We start from the raw sequence: 22011 nt of genomic DNA, 5'->3' as shown, positions 1-22011 counted from the left end.
AGGTGAAACCGTCCTCAAGACAACTCCATTTATAATGAGCTCTCCATCAGCCAACAATTTGGGACAGTGGTTGTCATTTTTTAAACGGTAGATACAACATTTTTAAGAGTTCTTACAATAAAATGAGAATTTTTAGTACATTATTAATTACCAGTTTATTTATTTTGAGGTGTAAAATGTTAGTTTTAAGGTTAGTATTAAATATGTTTCAGGTACACATGATTTTTACATGGACATTTGGTGCAGCACTGGTAATGTTTTAGGTGAAATTGAGTCATTTTATAATAGTTTTACTTGTACGGTCCGACTTAACAGGATGCTAAGAGGAAATTAGCTAAATTTCCAAAAACATTCAGCCTTACTTCATTGTTAACAGCAGTTTCCTTAATTATAGTAGTTAGAGACTGCAGGAGTAGAGCATTTATATGACAAGTAGTCTGGCAGAGGTCACAGTGAAAACTGGAGTAGCTGCATTTGATAGTTTATTTTCTGCAAGTATAGTGCTGCCTTTTCAGTGTGTGTTTGTGGGTGATATGTAGTCTCATCTGGTTAGGGTGCAGGGTATGGGTAAATATAATGCAATTCAAACAAACAAGTCTGACCACAAGTTCAAAAATGACAGCAGAGTTGAATCAACACCTCTGACACAGTCTCAACAAAATTGAAGCTTTAATGTAGTAGTTGTTGCATGGCTCCTGTATTTAATTGTGTTATGCTGTACAGGTGTTATTATGTCCAACCCATGTATATATTTTACAATTAGATTTACTTACAGATTTGGATTTGTTTCTTAACATAAAAGAAAGTATTTAACTGTAGTAACTCCTTTCAAGGGTATTTTTTTTCCATATACTGGTGGCTCCAAGCCTTTTAGTCTTGCAGCCCCTTGTCATAGGTTGCATTATGTGTAGTAGTTATGAGTAAATTTTCCTTTGCAGACTGATATATTTCAAAACCTGTATGAGGTCTAAGGAGGTAAAATTAACCAGTAATCCACAAGCAAAAAGCAAAGATTAGAGTGAAATCAGAAAAATTTTGTGTTGCAGAAATTTATTTTTTCTGCCTTCCCATTCTGTTTATTGTCTCATGACCCCAGATATTTATCTTGTGACTACTTTGGGGGCCCCACAAGTTGGGAACCAAAGAAGAAACAACAAGGACACAGCGTAGGACAGTGTAATAAGTATTTTATTGCATTTTATAATGCCATTGTCAATAATTAGTACAGATTACATGCAACTAGACCTACTGTACAGTTTTTTTATTGTCTGCATGGACAGACACAAGAAAATTCAGGTTACAAATACACAGATATATGTGTGTGTTTTTATACAGCATGAAGGAAAGGGCAGTGACTGGCATTACATGGCTACCCGGGGTGGAGGGTCAGAGGGCTGGGCTCCACTGTCTGTCTAAAGCCACCACCCAGTCCCTGTCCCCGCCTCTTCCTCGGGTCACACTTTCAAATAACAAGAAACAGAACAAAAACCAAAGGATAAAGAGAGGTAAACAGGTAAACTGAAACTAAGAAACAATTCAGAGAGTCACTGCTGAAAATGTACACACATTCCTAAGGTTTAACCAGAGGAGAGCTGAAGTGGTAGTTCCATCGGATTCTGGCTGTCTACTTGATAATACCGTCAGGCAAAGCTCCACTTTGAGAGTCCCTTCCCCCTCACATGACACCTCAGAACTGTCCAATCACACATCAGGATTTGGGCCCCCTTTGTCCTCTGAGTCAGTCACCAGCCAATAGGCTGCAGGCTGGTCCTATAACACCATTATGTGGATGTACAAGAGATAACAGCTATCAGTAAACGTGATCAGTGAAGTCGATGGAGAGTTTTGGAAGTAGCTTGGTTTTTGTTTGGTTAAGGTTGTGGCATTGGTTTGGTTACAGTTTGGTTACAGTTTAGGAGTTTGGACTAAGCAAATGGCTGCTTGCAATGCCTTTGGTAGTCAGAGGATGAGCTGCATCTCTGAGGGCCATTCCACATTTTGGTATTGAGACTACGCAAGAGAAGGAGTATCAAAAATGCAACAGTGTCAGTCTTTGATCTGCCTCTGTGGGACTGGGAGATGAGGCTTGTGACTGGTCACCACCAGTCAGGTGTGTGACTCAGTGACACCCCCACGGCGCCTGCAGATGATTGACAGCTCTGTGGGTCGGAGTTTCAGCACAGGAATGACAGGGGTCAGGGGTCACAGGGAGGGGTCACAGGGAGCTCGGACACATATTGGCACCTGAGAGGACCAACAGCAATACCTTTCTAGAGCTCCGCATTTTTTAAAGCAAGAGAGGGGCTACATATTCTTACATTTTTTCCTCTTTCTCTTTTTCTTTTCGGAGGTTTTGGTCCTGTCTTTGAGAAAAAGTCCTTCTGAGGTATCAATACATAATGAAGTAACTTTTTAGTTTGTTTTCCATTTGTTTTTTTTTCTTTCCTTAAAAATGCATAAATGCAGTACAGAGACAAAAAAGTATCAAAATAGACCTAGCTAAGATAAATATACAAACAGGTGTTACCTAAACCACTGATCTAACTTTTATTCTTTTAATTTTTTTTTTAGAGATAATACACTTAAAAAATCAGCGTCCCAGACGTTTTATGAAGAACTGAAAAAGGTGAAACAAACAAAACAAAAACAAAACTAATAAACCAAGATACCTGCAGCACTTAATATGATAAATACATATACTTCAGCATTAGCAGTACAGTATAGAATCAGAGCTGAAAGCTTTACAATAGCTAAACAGGTGCAGAAAAAAAAGAAGAGAAAATCAAAGGACAAAATGGGAAAGAATGCCCTGGAGAGATAAGTCAAGCATTAATATACAAGAATACATCATGTTATGCCAAGCTGGAGAAAGAACAGAAGTGTTACATGGCGACCTGTGAACAATCTACATCTTTATAAAACAGCTTTGTTTACAGGTGTACCTTAAAGCACAAGTCAGAGATCATCTATGTACTGTATGCAGCAGTTCCTCTTGGTTTGGATATTACTAGTAGTAGTGATGAGTTTCATTAAGTGTGTGTTAGTCCTCTCAGTGTCTCTGCGAGTGTTTTGGTGAAGCAGGTGCTGCTGTGTTGTGGGTCTTTGGATATCTGGATGGTCAGAGCCTCTGTTGCACTAACCCATAGCCCTGCTTCTATGCTTCTGTTATACTATACCCCTGTGTGTGTGTGTGTGTGGTGGCACTGATATATTCTGCCCATCATTACACCTGACAACCAAGCTTCATGCAACACCACATAGCCATTAATGACCAGTTTCTCATTGGCTGAGATCACAAATATGCACACATACAGTCAAAGCACATCGTTGAGAGGCTGTTTACATAGCTCAGTGATAATTGGGTGTATGGTCAGTTTAAAACAGCTGATAGAAAACTTTTCATATATAGTGAGCACTTCACAACACACTTTGAGACGTAGAGAGTGCTTTAGATGTGGTTTAAGGAGAGGTAGTCATTTTTAATTCCATGGAAAGTGAAACGTCTCTATGTTTTTGGGCTCAAGCAGATGTGTTAGGGAGTCCGGATCGCCAAATAGCTTCTTTGTGTGTCAGTCATACAGTAAGTGTAAATACAATTTTGGCATTCATTATTATCATCCAGGAAGAATGGAGAAAAAAAATATTTAAGAGAGTTCAGTCTCCCATTGGCTATGTGTTGAACCATTTTGAAAAGGAGGTAGTGTTATTTTTGGTTTTTATCTTGTTTCAAGATGCCTGTCTGCCACTTTGTACTTGTTAGAAATCAGTCTGTAATGTGACAGGAAACAGTCCTGTATGAACGCAAAGTCATCAGAAAGGTTCTTTCATTAAATAAGAAAAATCGACTGAAGTGCAAGAGATAGTTTGAGAAAAAGTATGGAAAAAATGAACCCAACTTTTAATTATATGTCCCTTGGTTGTTTTCCTCTTATATTGGTATATATTATTTCTATTATTTTAAGTTGTTCCCTCTTTATTGTTATATATATGCTTTTGTAATAACTCCTCCCTGTCCAAAGATGTGACTTCTGTAACCACAAGAGGGTATGTTTGTTTCCTAGATTAAAAAACTCCAAATGTTTGTTACGACAGCACCAGTAAAAGTATCCTGTAAAGCCAGGTTGATTTGACAGAGCCAAATATTTTCATTCTGTATTTAACCTTTCTTTTTGTTGGCATCTCAAGTTGTAAAGATCAATGGAGTATATGTTGTGTTCAAATGCCTCACGAGTGCCTCATTTTTAGGCCTGCTCATGCAATAGTAGGGCCAGTCCTAGGATTGTGTTTGGAATACAGTTTAGCCTGAGCGTGGGAGAGACAGGGTTTCACCTCTAAGTGCTTTTTTAAATTTTCTCTTTATTTTCATTTTTCAGAGGAACTGTGCGAGGTTTGTTGATACTAGTTTTTGGCCTCATACCTAATGTGAGTCATTCGTAACCGCTTATCATGTAAAAGCTTTGATGTCTCTAAATTCTAGTTGGCTTTACACACTTTGGTTTTTGGAATGGTCCGCACTGTAAGTCATGTATAATGTCAACACAATAGTTATATGAATACAATAATAAGAATTCAAACTCCTGGTTTGTTGTCTTTTGGCCAATTCTTTAAGAAGAAAAAAAAATGAAACTCAAAAAGGGCAAAATAAACTACAGGGTTTTTGGTTTTCTACATATTTCTTTGGTTACCTGTAACAAAAATAAAATGGGAATAAGCAGATAATAGGTTAAAATAAATGTTAAATTTGGTATGGCACTGTAGAGAAAAGTAATGCTTTTATGCTCACGGAAAACAAACAAAAAAATAAATCTCACGCGCTATTCCTTTTAACACAAACTCACACAGTGAATTGCAGATAGCTTCTATACAGTAACTATTACAACCATAGAGCTTTGAATCGAAGCTGAGCAGAGTTGCCGCATTTGATGTCCCACAGAAAGAATTCCCCCTTATTTGTTTATCAATTTGGACACAGTTCCAGGCAGAACCTTTGTGGGATGAGGTATTCTCTGACTGCAGTAATAATATATATATATATTTTTTAAAGCATTACTGATATTTCTCAACTAAATACACAACCAAAAACAAATGAATGAGAGAGAATTTAAAAAAAGATTCAGCTGTTAAATAATCTGTCTGGATAATGGCAACTTTAAGTGCTATTTCCAAATTTCTTGCCTGCTACACTTGGAACAGAAAGGGAGAGGGGCAGGAGTGGGGGTTGGGTATCACAAGTTGGGACAATACTGCGCTTTCTTTTTTTTTTGCCAATACTCATTTGGAATGATGTGAACAGCCAGAGTAAATCAAACAAATTACAATACAAAAACAAAAACAGCATCCATAGAAAAGGTACGTCGAAACAGAACGCCACCGTGGAAATATTGATCCTCAAAAATAAACAATGATAATAACATCAAATAAAAAAAAGGAAATGACAAAAGCTACCACACGTTTTTTCTTGTTATGTTCCATAATCATCAACAGTTTTCTTTTTTAGTCACAATATTTCTGTAGACGCTTCCTCCCTCATTTCTCTCTGCTTCCCCTCTTTTCTTCTCATTTTCAAAGTGTTCCAAGCTCGTCACTCCATCCACAAACAGAGGAGAGGAGAAGGACAGCACCAAATGGTCCTATTCCTGCAGTCATTTCGCGGGGGATGGGAAGGGATGGAGGTGGGGTAGGAAAAGGTCTTCTTTTTTATCTCACTTAGAAGCAAAGAGTTTAAAAGATGTCCGTCACTAAGTGTCTTGCTGGGGGCAGAAGTTTGGACAGGGACCAGGGCCACGCCGCCTCTGTTGGGTCAGCCTCTCCGTGGGCTCACACATCGACATGGAGACAGGAGCCCGCTCTGCAGAAGTGCTGGAGCACTGCTGGAGGTACTCTTCGAAAGCACTCTTCCTTCCTTCCCATCTTGAAGCCCAACAGTTTCATTTCAGTCGAATCAAAGAAAATGAAAAAGCAAGTGATTGACTCAAAGAGAGGGAAGAAGGAGAGGTACAATGCACAGCCCCTGGTGACTGCTCCAAATCTATATACACATGATCCTGTGTGTGTGTGTGTGTGTGTGTCCTTCTCTTTCTAACACGCACACACCTGTGTGTCTTCTCAACTAATGAAGAGATAAAAACGGCTAGCCAGGCAGCCCGAGACAACAGAGAGGAGGGTGTATGTAGAGTGGTGGGGCGAGGAGGAGAGTGTGTGTCCAAACCTCTAAGGGTCTCTACACAGAGGCTGATTTGACCAGGGAGGATGATGAGACATGGTTTGACAAGTGAATGAGTGTGTGTGTGTGTGTGTGTGTGTGTGTGTGTGCGTGTGTTTTTTGTGTGAGGGTGTATGTATTGAGTGGTGTTACACCTCTGAGCCAAGTGTTGGAAAAGAAACACATGGAGGTAAAGCAGTGCTCCACAGTCTTGTTTTTGCGTCTGAAAGTAACGGAGGTCATCTAACCCTGTTTGGAGTTTCTCAATGTCGTCCTTGGTTGCTTGCATTTTCTTATAAACAAAAAAAAAAACATTCTCTTTTTTTCTCTCTTTTCTCTTAAGTGTACTGTAGCTATCTTTTCCTCTTCACACTGACGAGAGGGCTCAGGGATTGATCTCGCTATGTCTTGTCCCTCTGGTCCATCTTGCATCTGTCCTACTCCAGCTCCTCGGTGGGAAGATCCTCCTCCAGGTCGCGCTCGTCGCTCGGCAATGGCAGGCTGTGTGTGACACCGGCCAGGAGGGATACTGGCCGACTGTCCTCCTCCACCTCAGTGGGCTCCTCCTTCACATGCACCTGGTGGCTGGAGGAGAGAGCAACTAGCTGTTAGCGGGGCGAGGGGTAGAGGTTTAAAGGCAGATGCCAATAGCAGAATTTCTGATGCCAAATATTTTCTGGCATATTCAAAGCGTGTGTTTTTCCTAGAGTGCTGCCCAGGTAGTTTTGTTGTTATTTGTAGTATCTGTTGTCACTTTTGTACAGTTAAAGTTTAGTACAGTTGAAGCAGCCAAAGCACAAAAAAAGATACTGTAAACCCAACAATATCGTCTGTCATGGTTTCGGTTGGTGAGTGGTAGAAAGAAGTTGTCAGTGAAACTTTTCACATCGAGGTATGTGGATTTTCTGTGCAAATGTGTTATTATTTATGGAAAGAGGCATTGTTGAATGTTCATACATGTAATGTTTTGCAAAAAACAAATGCAAAACTGCTGTTCTAGATAATAGAAAACTTTTTTTGGGGGGGGTAAACTGACCGTTTTATAATCTAAAATGTAACCATTAGTTGTAAAACGTGTTTCATCAAGTTTTATTTCTATATTTTAAGGGGAAAAGCCTCATAAAAAAGCACTTAGATTATAATAGAACTTACACTCTCCAGGGGGAGGACGTTTCCTTTGATGTTTTAGATTGTCCAGTTATGTAAAATTCTCTCACAATAAACTAAAATGATTTATCTCGTCAGCCATCTTCTATAAAGATGATAATATTAATATCAGTATTGCCATTATACCTCCGTTATGTAGATGGTCCACAACACCAACTCGCTGATAAAAATGCCATTATCAGTCTAATACAATGGCCCATGTGAAGACAATAAATGTAAAAATGCTCAGTGAGGGGGAATAATGTTAAAGCAGTTTTGTGTTGTCTGCTTGCACCTTCACAATTGTGTGCATGCATGTGTGTGTCCACGTGTACCTGTACTGTTGAGGGCTGAGCGTGGGGCTACAGCTCCCATTGCTGTTGACCTGCTCCACAGTGGAGCTGACATCATCGTGGCCCACATGCAGCATGTTGAGGCTGGCCGCAGATGGAGAGGTCAGCAGGGAAGGGCTGTTCAGCAAGGACAGACTGCTCTCTGCCAGAGCCGCCTACACACACACACACACACAGAGTTGTCCAGTTACTTTAAACAGGAGCTGGGTTATATTTTTTTTCTTCTAAAAATCTGATGTATCAAATTAAAGAAACTAAATGATAATGGAAAAAGGGATATGTGACGTAATAAAATGATCTTTCAACCGCATCCGGATATGTTGAAACATCTAACTCTACTTAACTTTAATATATTTAAGCCCAAAATGTATTTGTAACTTGAACTGACAAATAACTAGATGCAAAAACACTCTAAAAACACAGTGTAAGAAATGGTCACAGCGACAATGAATGATGGAGAGCTTGCTAGTGAACTTGACAAACCACTAGGGGGCACTTATATACAGTTCTTTCCCCATCGTGGCTTGTGCTCGTACAATAAAGTCCCTGTCATAAGTGTGTGTGTGTTCACATGAAAGTCTCTGCAGGAATGTTAAGCGAGACTGAGCCACAACGTCAACTTAAACACACACACAAACACTGTAAAACATCAATGTCTGCAAACAACAGGTGCTGCTTCTGTTACTGCTGCAAACACTCGCCTCCAGCTGTTTGTAGATGAGACAGGTTGGACACCGGTGAGTGAGAGACTCACCCCACCTCCTCTCTCACACAGGAAAAAAAAATAGACAAAAGGAGGGGAATTCTCATTGGCTCAGAGATGGATTTTCTGGGACAGGCGATAATTTTATGCGGTAACCTTAATTGACAACTACTTGATGCTATAAATCATCTCAGTTGCAAAACTGCATGTGTGTGTGGGTTCAGTGTGTATGTCTGCGTAGGAGTGGAGAGATGGGTCTAGTGTGTGTTTGTGTGTGTGTGTGTGTGTGTGTGTGTGCAGAGGTGGTGGTGGTGGGGTGGGGCATGTGTGAGAAAGTGAGGTGGGAGGTGAGAGTGTGTATTGGTGTGGGAGGAAGAGGAGGGAGGTGGTGTGAATGTCGTTAGGGAATCTGCTAATTATAAGAGGGAATTGATATTAGTGCCCTTGATTGCAATTGGCTGCTGTGTGTGTGTGTGTGTGTGTGTGCGCGAGGGAGTGATAGAGAGTTAGAGCAAAATGGGGGAAGGAGAGAGCATTCCTTACTTGGTAGCTGGCGTTTAGGGATCCAAAGCCCAGGCCTGAAATCATGTTTTTCACCAGAGTGGGACTTCTGCACACACACACACACACAAACACACACACACACACACACAAAGAGAGAGCAAAGGGGGGGGGGGGTGAGAATCACAGATTGAGCGCATATGTGAAAAGTCACTTCAGCCAAAGCGCTCTGACTCACAAATATGTTTGTTACAAGTAGAAACATACACAGACTGTAAACAGATGCTAAAATACACATATGAAAGTGTCCAATATCTGGCGTGCAGGTGTGTGTGCCTCTGTGTGTGTGTGTGTGTAATTATCCCTGGTTTCTCTGACAGTTGGAGAGAACATCTGTTTACATACGCTAACAAGGTTTTTTCCTCTCCTGCATCTCACACAGCTGCTTACTAATGTTGCCGACAAACAGGGAAAACACACACACACACACATACAGTTCAGTATGAACACAATAAACCGGCAGCCCTTTTTTATTTGGCCTCTTGGTAATAATAGAGGGTCCATTTAGGCAATCATAGTGCCAGCACCCATAAGCTCACACTCACATCAACCTCAACTGTGCACCAAGAAAACAAATGTGCGTAATACAGTGTGTGTCTGTGTGTGTGTGCACTTACCCGGTCATCTTTGGTGGTCTCCTCTTTTGGTATTCAACTTCATCCACAGTCCACACGGCCCCCTTCACATTCTCAACACGAACAAAACACTTGTGCAGACTCAGGTTGTGGCGCACAGCATTCTGGGAAAAGGGAGAGAGGGGGAGATCTTTAACATGACTGAAGTTTAGCCAACAAGTCCTTAGCATGGGTATTTTATTTAAATCTATTATTTAATATTTTATTTGATTTAATTTGATTTTGCCATGATATGCCACGACTTCCATAATATTCCAGCAGGAAATGTGTCCTTAAAGAGTAACTCAACACCAGCTGAGTTATTTACACAACTTATTTTTGTTCCTTTACTTGAAGTTCCTCCCTAGCTGGAGGTAAGAACACTCACTCAGGGTGTGTTCAGTACAAACAATGCTTTCCAGTGTAGTTACCTTTTAAGTAGTGTGACCTGAGGATAATAGTCCTATTTTAACCCATCACTTTTTATGCACACACATACTGTAGCTCCATGTACAGTGCTAATACAAGGTAGCAGTTCTCTAGTAGCATTACTTTATCTCTGAATTTTTCTAATCAGTCATCATCAGCACACACACACAGAAACACACACACACATCCACAGGCACTCAGACAGGCAAGCAGGCAGGCAGGCACACCGCTATCTTCGTCTCACCCCCCCAGGGACAGGCCTCCCTTTTCATCTGCTATTTGTAGTTTGTTCATGCCCAATTTCATTACCAATTTTAATTCGTCTATAATTAAATCCCGCATATTCTCTCTGACACGCCGTTCTAAGCCGAGAGGGAGGGACAGGCCAGGCATGCATCACTCCTCGCCGTAATTACACACGCAGATACACACACACGCACACGCACACACACACATACAAACACACACACGTAATTACACAAGCCATAATCAGCGGAGGAACCCTTTCTCCCCCGCATCCCCTCAACCCCCAAGCTGTGATGCTAAGTTTTGTAAATGAGTCTGACCCCAATCTGCGCCCGCCACCCTGACAGTGCAAACACACACACACACACACACACGCCAGACACCAGTGCTATTGCAGTGCTATTTGCATTCGTCTCCGTGATGAAAGCCTAATTCTCCCAGTTAAAACATTAGCAGTCATTTACAGTGGGTCACAGCACATGTGCCACTCATCTCCACTCCCTCTGGCTGAGGGGGGAACGGGGGATGGGGGATCGGGGACGGGAAAACTGGAGGCAGAATTTTGGAAAGAAAGATTGAATTGTGTATCACAAACAAAGAAAAAAAATTAAGAGACTACATTTATTTCAGGTTCACAGGTGTTACTGGAAGTGTGAATGTCTTTATACTGAAAATATTTGAGCACTGTGATCATTCCAATTGTGTTTCTGCTGCTGCCTGATGCATGCAGGGATAGCCTACTCCCATATGATCCTAAATAGGAATATACTGTATGTGAGCAGGTAAGACGATAAATAAAAGAATGAATAAACAAGCATGTAATTTGTGATAACTTGCAACCAGATTAGTGTTAAACAATGGAGGATGAAGTACTACTTAAGTAAAAGCAGCAACACAGCAATACTACAAAAATATTACAAGTTAAAGTCCTGCATTCAAAATTTTATTTAAGTATTATTAGCAAAATGTACTTAAAGTATTAAAAGTAAAAGTACTCATTCTGCAGAAAAAGGTCCCTGTGAGTGTTATTATATATTATATCACTGGACAGTTACTACTGATGCATTCATGTGTAAGCAGCATTTTACTGTTGTAGTTGGTCGAGGTGGAGCTAAATTTAACTATTATATATACTGTTGGTATTTTTTACTGGGTAGTTTAATCTATAAAAATGTATCACATTTTATAAATTCATTATATGTTTTGTATGTAAAATCATAATCTGCAAAGTAACTATCAACTAAAGCTGTAAAATAACTGTGGTGGAGTAAAAAATATAATATTTTACTATGGAGTAGAAGTATAAAGTAGCATGAAATGGAACAGTACAAGTACCTCAAATTTTTTACTTAAGTACAGTGCTTGAGTAAATGTACTCAGTTACATTCGACCTCTGGAAGTCAATGTGAAGCATCTTATATGTAGAGTCTTGACTGTATTTTTAAATTCTTATTTTTATTTTATTCTATTCTAATTTTCTTGACACCTGGGACCAATTACCCAAAATAGGGATTTATACTAGGTGCATCTGAAAAAAACAATGGAATACTGCTTTCTGGTACGTTATACACAAAATAAAACCTCTTCTTTTAGGCCTCCAACCCATCATGCAGCACCTCGAAATAACACTCAACACTACTTTCACCTCCTCTCTCAATCATCTCTTTTCTTTCTCTCTCTCTCTCTCTCTCTCTCTCTCTCTCTCTCTTCCCCATTCCCTGTCCCTTCGTTTCAATGATCAATGACTTCCACTCCCTGACACCACTGCTGTCCTCATGAAATATAACAGCTTATTAAAGGACATACATCTCTACGGCCCTATTTGACTCACTGAGCTGCTATATAAATACATAAGGCCATGCCGAGCTATATTTAAAGGTCTGCGAGGCCAACGGCACAGGAAGCAGACACCAGACATTAATAGTTAAAATTCATAAAAGTCAGATGAGGAGGTAAAAATATTCCTGGCTGCCCTGTCTCTTAACCTCCCCCCACCCCCCGGGTTTAGGGCTATTAGAGGAAGGCCGGGGTCTCTCCTCACCCCTCCTCCCCCTGTCTCTCTCACTCCTTTGCTCATTCTCTCACTTTCCCTCTCTCTCTGGACGAACTGACACTCAAATTAGTGTGAGGTTTCTGTAGAAATGGGTCAGCACCTACAATGGTGGGGGGGAGGGCAGCGAGAGAGAGAGAGAGAGATGAGGAGGGAGAGAGTGAGAATTCAATGTGTGATCATGAGCAGTGTGTGTGTGTGTGTGAGTGTGTGTGTGTGTGTGTCAGCTTTGTATGTGCGTCTCTGTAATGAGGCTGTATAACGGCTAGATGTGGCTCTGCCGAGCTAAGTGGGGCCGACTCTCCATGTGTTGGAGGTGAGAGAATTGTTTAGGGCTGAGAGGGAGAGAGAAAGAGAAAGAGCAAAAGACAGAGTGAGAAAGGAGGAGAGAAAGAGAACAGTAGGAAAGTGTCTCATAAAGGACAGAAACAGCCAATAACTGTTACATCAGTCTTATCTTTAGGAGCTTAGTAAAGTCGGCTTTAAAATGTGTGTGCAAGTGTGTGTGTGTTATTGTGCTTGTATTATTCTGAGTATAAATGCTAAATTTAGGCCTTTAAAGTGAATCCATTTTCTGCAAAGTGAGGTAATTTTGGCCAGTCCAAATGTTTCAAATAACACTGCAAAACCTGCCTGCAAGTTTTGTTTCTCTCATTGTGGTCTAGTCTCAGCTGGCATCTGCTTGGGTCGGGGGCTTCACCAGTGCGCACAGACCACAATTACTTTGCAGTCAATTAGATCAGCTTTTATCCAGTCAGAGCTGTATATCCACATTTTAGTTTTAGTCAAAATATTGTGCTCTGACTGAATCAGCTTTTAACCAGTCAGAACCACAGTCAAAACTTTCACTTTCTAAATGTGGTGCTGCTCGTTTTCACCATCATCTAAACAACTCCAAACTAGTTTGCTAAATGGTCTGGTTTCCATCCTACATCAGCTGATTCTCAGTTTTTCAAAATAATGTTTTGTGGCAATAACTAAGATTGGGATATTTACATTAAACTGGTTCTGAAAGTACTGTCAGGGTTAAATTATTACTACAAATTGTGAGTATTTATGTGATGTAAAGGAATTGAGTTCTAGTTTAGTTTTTACATAGAACATACATAGTTTTTACATTTAGAATTTGCAACAGTTAGATCCAGCCAATAGAACGTCCTGGGAAGGGTGAAGTACAAGGGAGGGTGCGTATATTATAAGCTTTTACCTTCCATGTGGCTGTGTTTCTCCTGAAATAGGCAAACTTTCGTGTAAACCAGTTGTAGATCTCATTGAGAGTCAACTGTCTGTCTGGGGACTCCAGAATGGCCTGAGGAAGGGGAGAGACACAACAACTTTTAGAGGAGAACACAGATGGAGGGAAGAGATGATGAAACGGATCACTGAAGAGACTTACATGACGTATAAGAGAGGCGTAGGTAAAGGGAGGCCTGACATCAGCGTTCTTGTAGAACTCACAGTTCTGAGCCAGCTCTGGAAAAAAAAGGCATGACAATTTTAAATTAGCTGATGTGAACTTTAAATATCTGTGAATTTTGAGTGTTAAAATATAGTAAATTAGGAAACTGTCTCAGTGGTGTTTTTTTAAAGAAATCCATCCATATAAGAAAAAGGATGGACAAATTAAAAATGTGTCTAGAAAAACTAATATCTCAGCAATGTTTATCTAGATGCTTGATATTATTCTGCATACCAAGTATTAAGCAAATTTTGATGGGAAGAATTTGGCGAGCACAGCTTTGCCATGTCCACTTATCTAAAGATGCTACATTTTCTAAATATTTTTCCTTAGAGGCCGATCACATAATCCTTACTTTTTTTACCTTTTAAAGACGTTTGATGTGAAGCAAATAAATGTGAATGAATGTGACTTCATTCTAAGCCACACACTTAAAAATATATTGCTTGGATACCTGGAATTAAAACTGAGGTTACAGTCATTTTCAGCAATTGCATCGTTCTTTGAGCCATTAATGAAACTGATTTCTGAATTAAGACATATTTTATTGCTCTTGCAGTGAAATTTGTGAAAAGAAGCACATGAAAACAGCAACAAGTACTGTATGCAGTCATAAACACTGGATTAAAAAACATATACAATTTGAGTCCATTATAAATCAATAATTAAATATTACATAATAATAATAATAACATCAAAAGGCAGGCTCTGAGTGAGTGTATGTTACAGTCTACCTGAGGCGATGGGGGTGCAGTACTTGTCGGAGTTGCGCCTACGTATGGGCCCGACACCGTGCGTGTGGGAGTGGGAGTGTGTGTGCAGACTGGAGGAGCTGATGACCGAGGGTCCCTGGCGCAGTGGCGTGATGGGGGTGGCAGCTGAGGTGGGGGGGTGCGGAAGACCCTCTGGGTAGGCCTCGCTGTCCCGCTTTAACAGAGAGCCACTGGAAGCCAAGTTCAGCTAGAGACACACACACACACACACACAGAAATTAGGGTGAACTGATTATAACAGTTTTTATTGCTTCCAAGGAGGTTTCAGTTCTGCACTTTAAATAGCTTTTCTCCCTTTAAATAGCTTTAATTTCTTTAAAAATGTCCTGTCCTCATATAACTTACTGTACCTCGGGTTAATAGTATTTAGTGTGATGTTTAAAAAAGAAAAGGGGGTAAACTTTAGGTGGGCTAAAAATGAATAGTTTCTGTACTGAGGGTGTAGAATTGTTTTAGTGCAAAGAGATAAAATTTAATTTTTTATATGATTAATGCTTCCCTCGTGATTACTTTAAAGCTTCACCATCAGCTGAGTGCTGCTAACGTTTACAGAGAAGCATCATCTACACAACATAAGATCAGGGTCGGGTGATATCAATGCATTACACAATGCTTTTGTGTCATATAGATAACAAATCTCTTCCAGGAAAGTGAAACTGTTTTGTCTACTAGTTGTATAAGAATATTCATACATTTGAGGTTGTATCTCAGAAGTGATGCAAACACACAGCACCATGGGCCAGCAGGGCCACTACTACTTTTCTGATAACTGATAATTGTTCTAACCATTAAATTTACATTATTTCACCCAATGTATAGCAGTATAGGGCGCTATATCCAGGAAGCACTACTAATGTTAACAAATAAAAAATAAAGGCCCCAACACTACCTATGAATTTGTGTCTCTACCATTTACCAAATGCAACCTGCATTCTTGTGCACAACCACACACAGTCGCACATACTGAACATGCACATAGTGTATATTTATACACAACGCTGGCTGCAATTAACCCTGCGCTTACAAATATAAAACCACACAACAGCATGTTTGTAAGAAGGGAACACACACATGCATTCTGCGGTGGCGAAGTCTTCACGGACCAATACAGCCAAATTAGGCAGAGCCTTGCGCACACACACACACACACACACAGAACCAGTACTCCCAGTCTCTCTGGGCTGCTAGTTTAGGACTAATTAAAACCACTGTGTATGTGTGTGTGTTGTCTATATCTATGTAAAATGTTTGTGGCCTTCTCTTGACTCTGCCCCCTTGCTGTACCATTTAAGCTGACTGGAGGGGGCGGGGCTGTTTAACAGGTACTTCATTAACACGGCAACCCTGCCACATCACCACGGCAACAGTCGAACCCTGTTAATTGAGGCCAAGCTTTGTTTCCATTCCTAACGCTCCTCCCCTGCCCCTCCTCCTCCAATCCCTGACCCTGAGGCTCGTCTCCAGTGGTGACAGAACACGCCTCTTCCTGATTTCCCATTAGATGTTAATAGCAGCTGATCCCCCTGCGATCAACACATCATCCAGACACACAAGAACACACAAACACACACACGCATTGCCACTCAGCTGCACCCATTTATATCCCCTCAAATTAAGACACTCTACCTCTAATTGACAATTAATTTCAACATCTTCATATTTTAATAAGAGTCCTCGTCAATCTGAATAATGAAATATTCATTAGATACCTAATAACAACCTCACCAACCAGTGTGGACACACACAGAGACACATACACACACCTCACATCAAATTTCTATTCCTTTTGTTGGCACACACTCAAAATACTGTGAGAGACCGCTTTGGCTGTTCTCTCTCTACGACATGCTTGGAAATCGCAATTTTAAGGTGCTGAATCGAACACAAAACTGAAGTTTAACTCGGATAGCTGGAATTTATGACTTTTTCTGTGGAAGGAGAACATTATCAAATTGTAGTTTTCTGGGAAATGAAATGCACTGCATCATGAGAGGTTTAAAACAGAGAAAGAGAGACTGAGGGAAACAAGAAAGAAAGACAGAAAGGAGCGTGGAAAAGAACAAGACAGGCAGAAAGTAGTCTCCATGATTTATAAATATCACATTAACCCTCACTGGTCAATAGGGGGCGTAGATACCAAGCTAGACAGTAAGAGGAATGTGAAATCCCAAGAAGGTTTAGGGATAAAGAAACTGCTCAATTAAGAGGAGTTTGTAGGTGAATAAGAGGTAAGAGAAAAGGTTTGGGTTCAGAGGGTTGAAAAAGAAAAAGTCATGTAATTTGAGGTGCCAGTGTGTACTCACAGGTTGGTTAAAAGGCTTTGGCTCTGAGGGGCGCATGTGCAGGTGGGCCATCATGGCCTGGAGTCGCTCGCTCTCTTTCGCCAGCTGTGAAACACACAAGGATGGATATCACTATGAAAAACACTTGTCTCATTCCATAACCCTTAGATTGATATAATATGGTATTGACACAGAATTACAATTACAATTACACCTCAGGCAGAGAGATGAATATGAGAGTCAGCCGCCTAGCACCCGGAGCCCTCTCACACACTTACACTAGCCTGCAGACACACTCGTCCCTGTTTGACATTGTTAACTGCTGATTAATGGGTGCTGCTACAGCCTTTGGAAATGCGGCATCCTGCGTGTGTGTTTGTGCGTGAGTGCAAGCACATACAAACGTGTAGCCTCCAGAAACAACGGATCTACACTAAGACTGATAGCACCATTAACATACTCACACACTGCAGAGTTGTGCAAATATGAGAAATTTAAACAGTGCCTGTGGTGCTTCTGCTGCTTCTGCTGCTGCTGCTGTGTGTGTGTGTGTGTGTGTGTGTGTGCTACTGTAGGGTAGAGTGTGTGCCTGTGGACTGCTGAGGGATGAAGTGACATGTCAGGGAGAGAGAGACGGCAGCCCTGATGTGATGTGACACCAGCTGCCTCTCTGTCACTTTGTGTTCTCTGGTGGTGGCTTCAGGGGCTCAGCTAAACGCTGTTTACTACCACCACCACCAAACACAATGCTAACCCTAATGCTGGACAGCCCACACACAGACACACACACACACACACACACACACACACACACACACACACACACACACACACACACACACACACACACACACACACACACAGCGATGTGAACAGGATATTCAGAAGTGTTTTGGAAACTATGTCAAAATGTGTGTGAAGCGGCAGCCTTTGTATTTCCACTTTGTTTGGAACTTTCCTTATGTACTGTTTGAGAACGGCATTTCACTTCTTACCACGTGTTGGCATTTTGCTTTTGCTGGAGCATTCAGATGTTTCAAGAGCATTGCATGCATGAACCAATTTGAGAACAAGAGAGGCAGCCTGGTCCTCCACTTTCTAGCTCATGTCTCTCTCGCTGTCTTTTCTCTTCTCTCTCTCTCTCCCCCCTCCCCTCTCTCAGCCTTGCTCTCTCTTGCTGGTGACCAGAGCAGCTTTATAATTGGAGCAGCGATGGCAGCTTCCCTGCCGACTGCTCCTTTTAAATTACAAGCTCCACTGCTCTCCATAAACTCTGCCCTGCCTCTGACAAGTTACTGCTTTTGACTGGCTGAAACAGTCTTCATGACTTTGTTTGAGAGGATGAAAATTAAGTGTGTGTATGTGTATGTGACTCACCTGTATCTCCAGTTGCTGAACCACCTGCATCTGGACTCGGCACTGAGCAGTGCTGCGGTCATCTAGGGCGTGCTCATTGTTCAAGTGCCTAGAGGTGAAGGGAAATGCAAGAGGACATTCAATCATTTTTGGGAAATAAGTTAATAAAAAGCATCAAAATGAACAAAGCGCTACTGGTCCCAATTCAATGATGAGTTTTAAGTTACACTGAGTCAATAGAATCGTTGTTAAATGAACTCACAGGTCCTCAACGATGAAGTAACAAAACTCAGCTCTTTCACTTTTATTTAAACTGAGTTATAAGCTGTTTCAGCGCTATAAAAATAAATCCTAATCTTGGAAGTTTATTTTGTCTAGTGAAGGACGCAGCAGCTGTGTTTTGTGTGTGTATACTTCATTGGTGCTTAGTGAGCCATGATCCAAGACAACCACCTGGATATGAGCTCATGTGTTATCGCACATAGCCTTATCTAACGACTTTCTGTTAGCTAAACTCCACTCCATGTATTAACACTGGTGCGTGTGTGTGTGTGTGCGTATGCATGGACGTGTGTGTATGTGTGAATGGTGGCGCTGTTTGTTTCCTCCAATGTGGGAGGACCCGGGACCTTCTGATCTTTCCCAGCCCACCCCTCCCTTCCTCCATCCCTTTCTCTCTGCTCTGTCATCGCCAAGGTTATTCACAGGTTGCCGCTGCCTGCCTGGTGTGTGTATGAGTGTGTGTGCTCATGCATGTCACGGTGTGTGTGTAGTTGTGTGTGTGTGTGTGTAGTTGTGTGTACATCAGAGTGAGTTTTGCGATATCCTGTGGTATTAACTTAACTTAATCTGAGTAATCTTCATAAAGCCACTTTTCTGACTTGTTTATTGTGAAAATGTATGTTACACTAGGAAATGTGTGTGTGTGGATGTAGTGTATGACTATTTGAGTGCGTGTGTGTCTTTAAGAAAGCATAAAGTTAGGCAATATCAGGCAAAGACTAGAAATGAAACAAAAACAATGATGTCATAGCATGGCTAATCCAGGCAGATAGACGGCTCAACACAAGTGCACGATAATAATAACAAAAACATGATCTCACCCCTCTCTCTCTCTCTTTCACTCTCTAAGCTCTCTCTCACTGTTCCTCACTCGCACTTCTCTCCACTCTCCCCTTCCCACTCGTCTTCCCCCGCAACTCCCCAAATGCCTGTGATTCACACTCATTCCAATCAAATCTGCCCCCAAAACCCTCCCCTCCCTCTATAGCTGGGCCATAAACAGTAGCAAGGTTTTTTTTTTTTTCGATGTGTCCCGACAATGAGGCTCTGTTTACTCCTCAGAGTGCTGGCAGACAAGGCTTTAACCCACATTACACCCAGCTCCACCGACCACAGCCAGAGTATTATACCAGAGGATTGGGAGGGAGAAGAGAAGGAGAAGAAAGGCCTGAAATAGTGGAGTGTCTCCCTCCTCTGTTCCCTTCTTTCCCTCCTGGGGCGATGACTAAGGCTTGCTGGAAGGGAGTGCACTGTCGGACTGTAGGCATTATCTGTCACTGCCTCTTTTTTTTCATCTCCCTCTCTCTCTTAAACACACACACACACACACACACACTTTCACTCTATCTCTCTTTCTCCTTCCATCTGCCCTGGGGCTACGTGAAATGAGACACCAAACAACAGCTTTCCTCTCCAAACTTTCCCAGCCTGCCTGCACGCTTTGATCTGACTGTCCGATGCCATCACAATCACTACGCATACTTCTATGTGTGTGTGTGTGTGTGTGTGTGTGTGAGTATGCATTTCATCACCCCGGTTTATTAATATCTCCATTGTTCAAATAGCTAAGTTCCACATAGATAATGAGAGTGTGAGTTTGTTTAGGGCTTCATTAGAGGCTTGTGAAGCCTTCGTTAGCAGCCATAGTGCCATGGGGAAGTCCACTGTACTGTGTGTGACAGAGGAGGAGGTAGCAGAAAGTCAAGGCCAGCTACTGCATCAGCGCACCCCAGTGACTCCAAACTGGCAAATAACATGATGGATGCAGAGTGGGAATGAGTGGGAGAGAAGTTGTTTGATGTCTTTACGTGGAAACAAAAAGATGTGCATGTGGATGAGCTAATTAAGAATCATTTTCTATGTAAGCAAAGAAACAATCTGTCTGGCCCTTCAGAGAAAAATCATACAAAACACAAACACACAGACAAAAAAACACTAACCAAATGGAGGAAGGGCTCAATTTACATATTTAGACCACTTTTGCTTGCCTGCATTAAAGCAACAAATGTGCACACAGCCAATAAAATGTGTGTCAGTTGAGCGAGGAAGAGGATACCATTGTAGGAGGAGTCTAAATTCCTCGAAAAAGAGAGAACTTACACACATTTTGAGCGTATGTGTGTACCTGTGTGTTTGTGCATGTGCGTGTATGCACGCATGTGCCTCAGAGCAAATGTGATGTAACAGATTGCAACAGATGAATTAGTGAAGTAATGCGAAACCCCAGTGATGTACGTGACTGACACTCCATATTTAGCACAAACAGTAGCTTCATTTTGCTCTGCTTCATCTTTTGTTCCCACTGGTGATCTGAATCGGAGAAGGAGCCTTTTCAAGTAACAGGCATTGTGTTTGTTACCAATTACTGATAAAATGGAAGGAAGTTTTTATGTGGTCTTAAACCTGGTTTGTGTTTGATGAGAGTGATGTGCGTGACTGCAAAAGTTTGCACATTTGCACATTACATTAAAAAAATAACAAGATTTTACTGATTTTTATCTGTGTGATGTTTTAAAAATTGAGAACTTGTCTGGAAATATTGTCCTGCCATTGTTGTCTTTTTCCCACTGCAGTATTAAATATACAGTATGCAGGCACATGTTGTCATGAGGACTCATATTTTAATTCTATAACTTTAAGCACTTTAGCTGCGAAGCAGTCATCCATTTCAAGCACTAAGGTATGTTTTTCATTGTGTGGTGCATTATTTCATCTGTAACCCCAACCTACACAGCATATATCATATTTTTGAGTGGTTGTTAACTTACTTGATGAACTGTCCCATGTCCTCACACAGTGCTTCACAGCCAGGCCACTTACACTCTCCATGGCCGTAGAGAGGATGGGAGCCGGCGTGCTCCTCATGACTGTGGGGCGAGACAAAAAGAGACAACAGTGAGCTAGTAAAACAGATTTTTTTTTCATATGTTGTCATGTATATAAAATATACAGCCAATAAAAGCAGTTACTTTCTCAGAATAAGAAGCAAAGCATTATTTTGCCACACGCTCACACACGCTCAGACACAGGCAAAACTAACTGTAGCAGCAGAAACATCAATACAGCCATCTGAGTCTGGTTAGCAGTCATTAGTTTGCACAGTTCACGAAGCCAAGTGCAGAGAGAGGAGGATAGAGCAGAGTGGGGTCAGTTACAGAAGCCAGGCGAATGAGGGAATTGGTCCAGCAACCTCAGAGGCACATTCTTTAAGTCCATGACCTGTCTTTCTGTCCTTGGCGTATGTGTTGCCCATGTGTGTGTTAGTGTTGGTGTGTGTTCTTATGTTTCAGGAGTTGACACAGAGTCGGCACAGGACCAACCAGCCATGACTGATTGGCGGCGGCTGCCGTCATGTGCTGGTTGTTCTTTTGTGGTGAGCTTGTGCATGTGTGTGTTTTTGTGTGTGTATCCGTGCATATTTATGAGTGTGTGTGTGTTTGTATGTGTGTGTGGCGATGAAAGACTGGGCCAGGTTTGGTTTGGACCCAGGGTAAAATAACTGTGCATGTATGTGTAAGTGTGTGTGTGTGTGTGGCAGGTCCAGTAGCAGATGTG

At 41.5% G+C, this 22011-nt stretch overlaps 1 protein-coding gene across 4 annotated transcripts in view; it reads right to left on the bottom strand.

The window, feature by feature from the left end:
* Positions 1–1170: 1170 nt before the first annotated feature.
* foxp4 (forkhead box P4) overlaps positions 1171–22011 on the bottom strand; it is a 93725-nt gene continuing 72884 nt past the window's right edge. For all 4 annotated transcript variants that reach the window (XM_044179122.1, XM_044179114.1, XM_044179105.1 and 1 more), the window contains 10 exons: positions 21225–21323; positions 18196–18283; positions 16840–16923; positions 14498–14723; positions 13701–13777; positions 13512–13613; positions 9583–9704; positions 8948–9014; positions 7684–7856; positions 1171–6787 (listed from right to left, as the gene is read on the bottom strand). In XM_044179122.1, the coding sequence (XP_044035057.1) occupies positions 6640–6787; positions 7684–7856; positions 8948–9014; positions 9583–9704; positions 13512–13613; positions 13701–13777; positions 14498–14723; positions 16840–16923; positions 18196–18283; positions 21225–21323 (1186 nt within the window). In that variant the 3' untranslated portion in view covers positions 1171–6639. The remainder of the gene's footprint in view (positions 6788–7683; positions 7857–8947; positions 9015–9582; positions 9705–13511; positions 13614–13700; positions 13778–14497; positions 14724–16839; positions 16924–18195; positions 18284–21224; positions 21324–22011) is intronic.

This window comes from Siniperca chuatsi, linkage group LG2 (genome assembly GCF_020085105.1).
Source record: "Siniperca chuatsi isolate FFG_IHB_CAS linkage group LG2, ASM2008510v1, whole genome shotgun sequence".
NCBI lineage: Eukaryota > Metazoa > Chordata > Actinopteri > Centrarchiformes > Sinipercidae > Siniperca > Siniperca chuatsi.
This window is presented reverse-complemented; position numbering and strand designations above follow the sequence as displayed.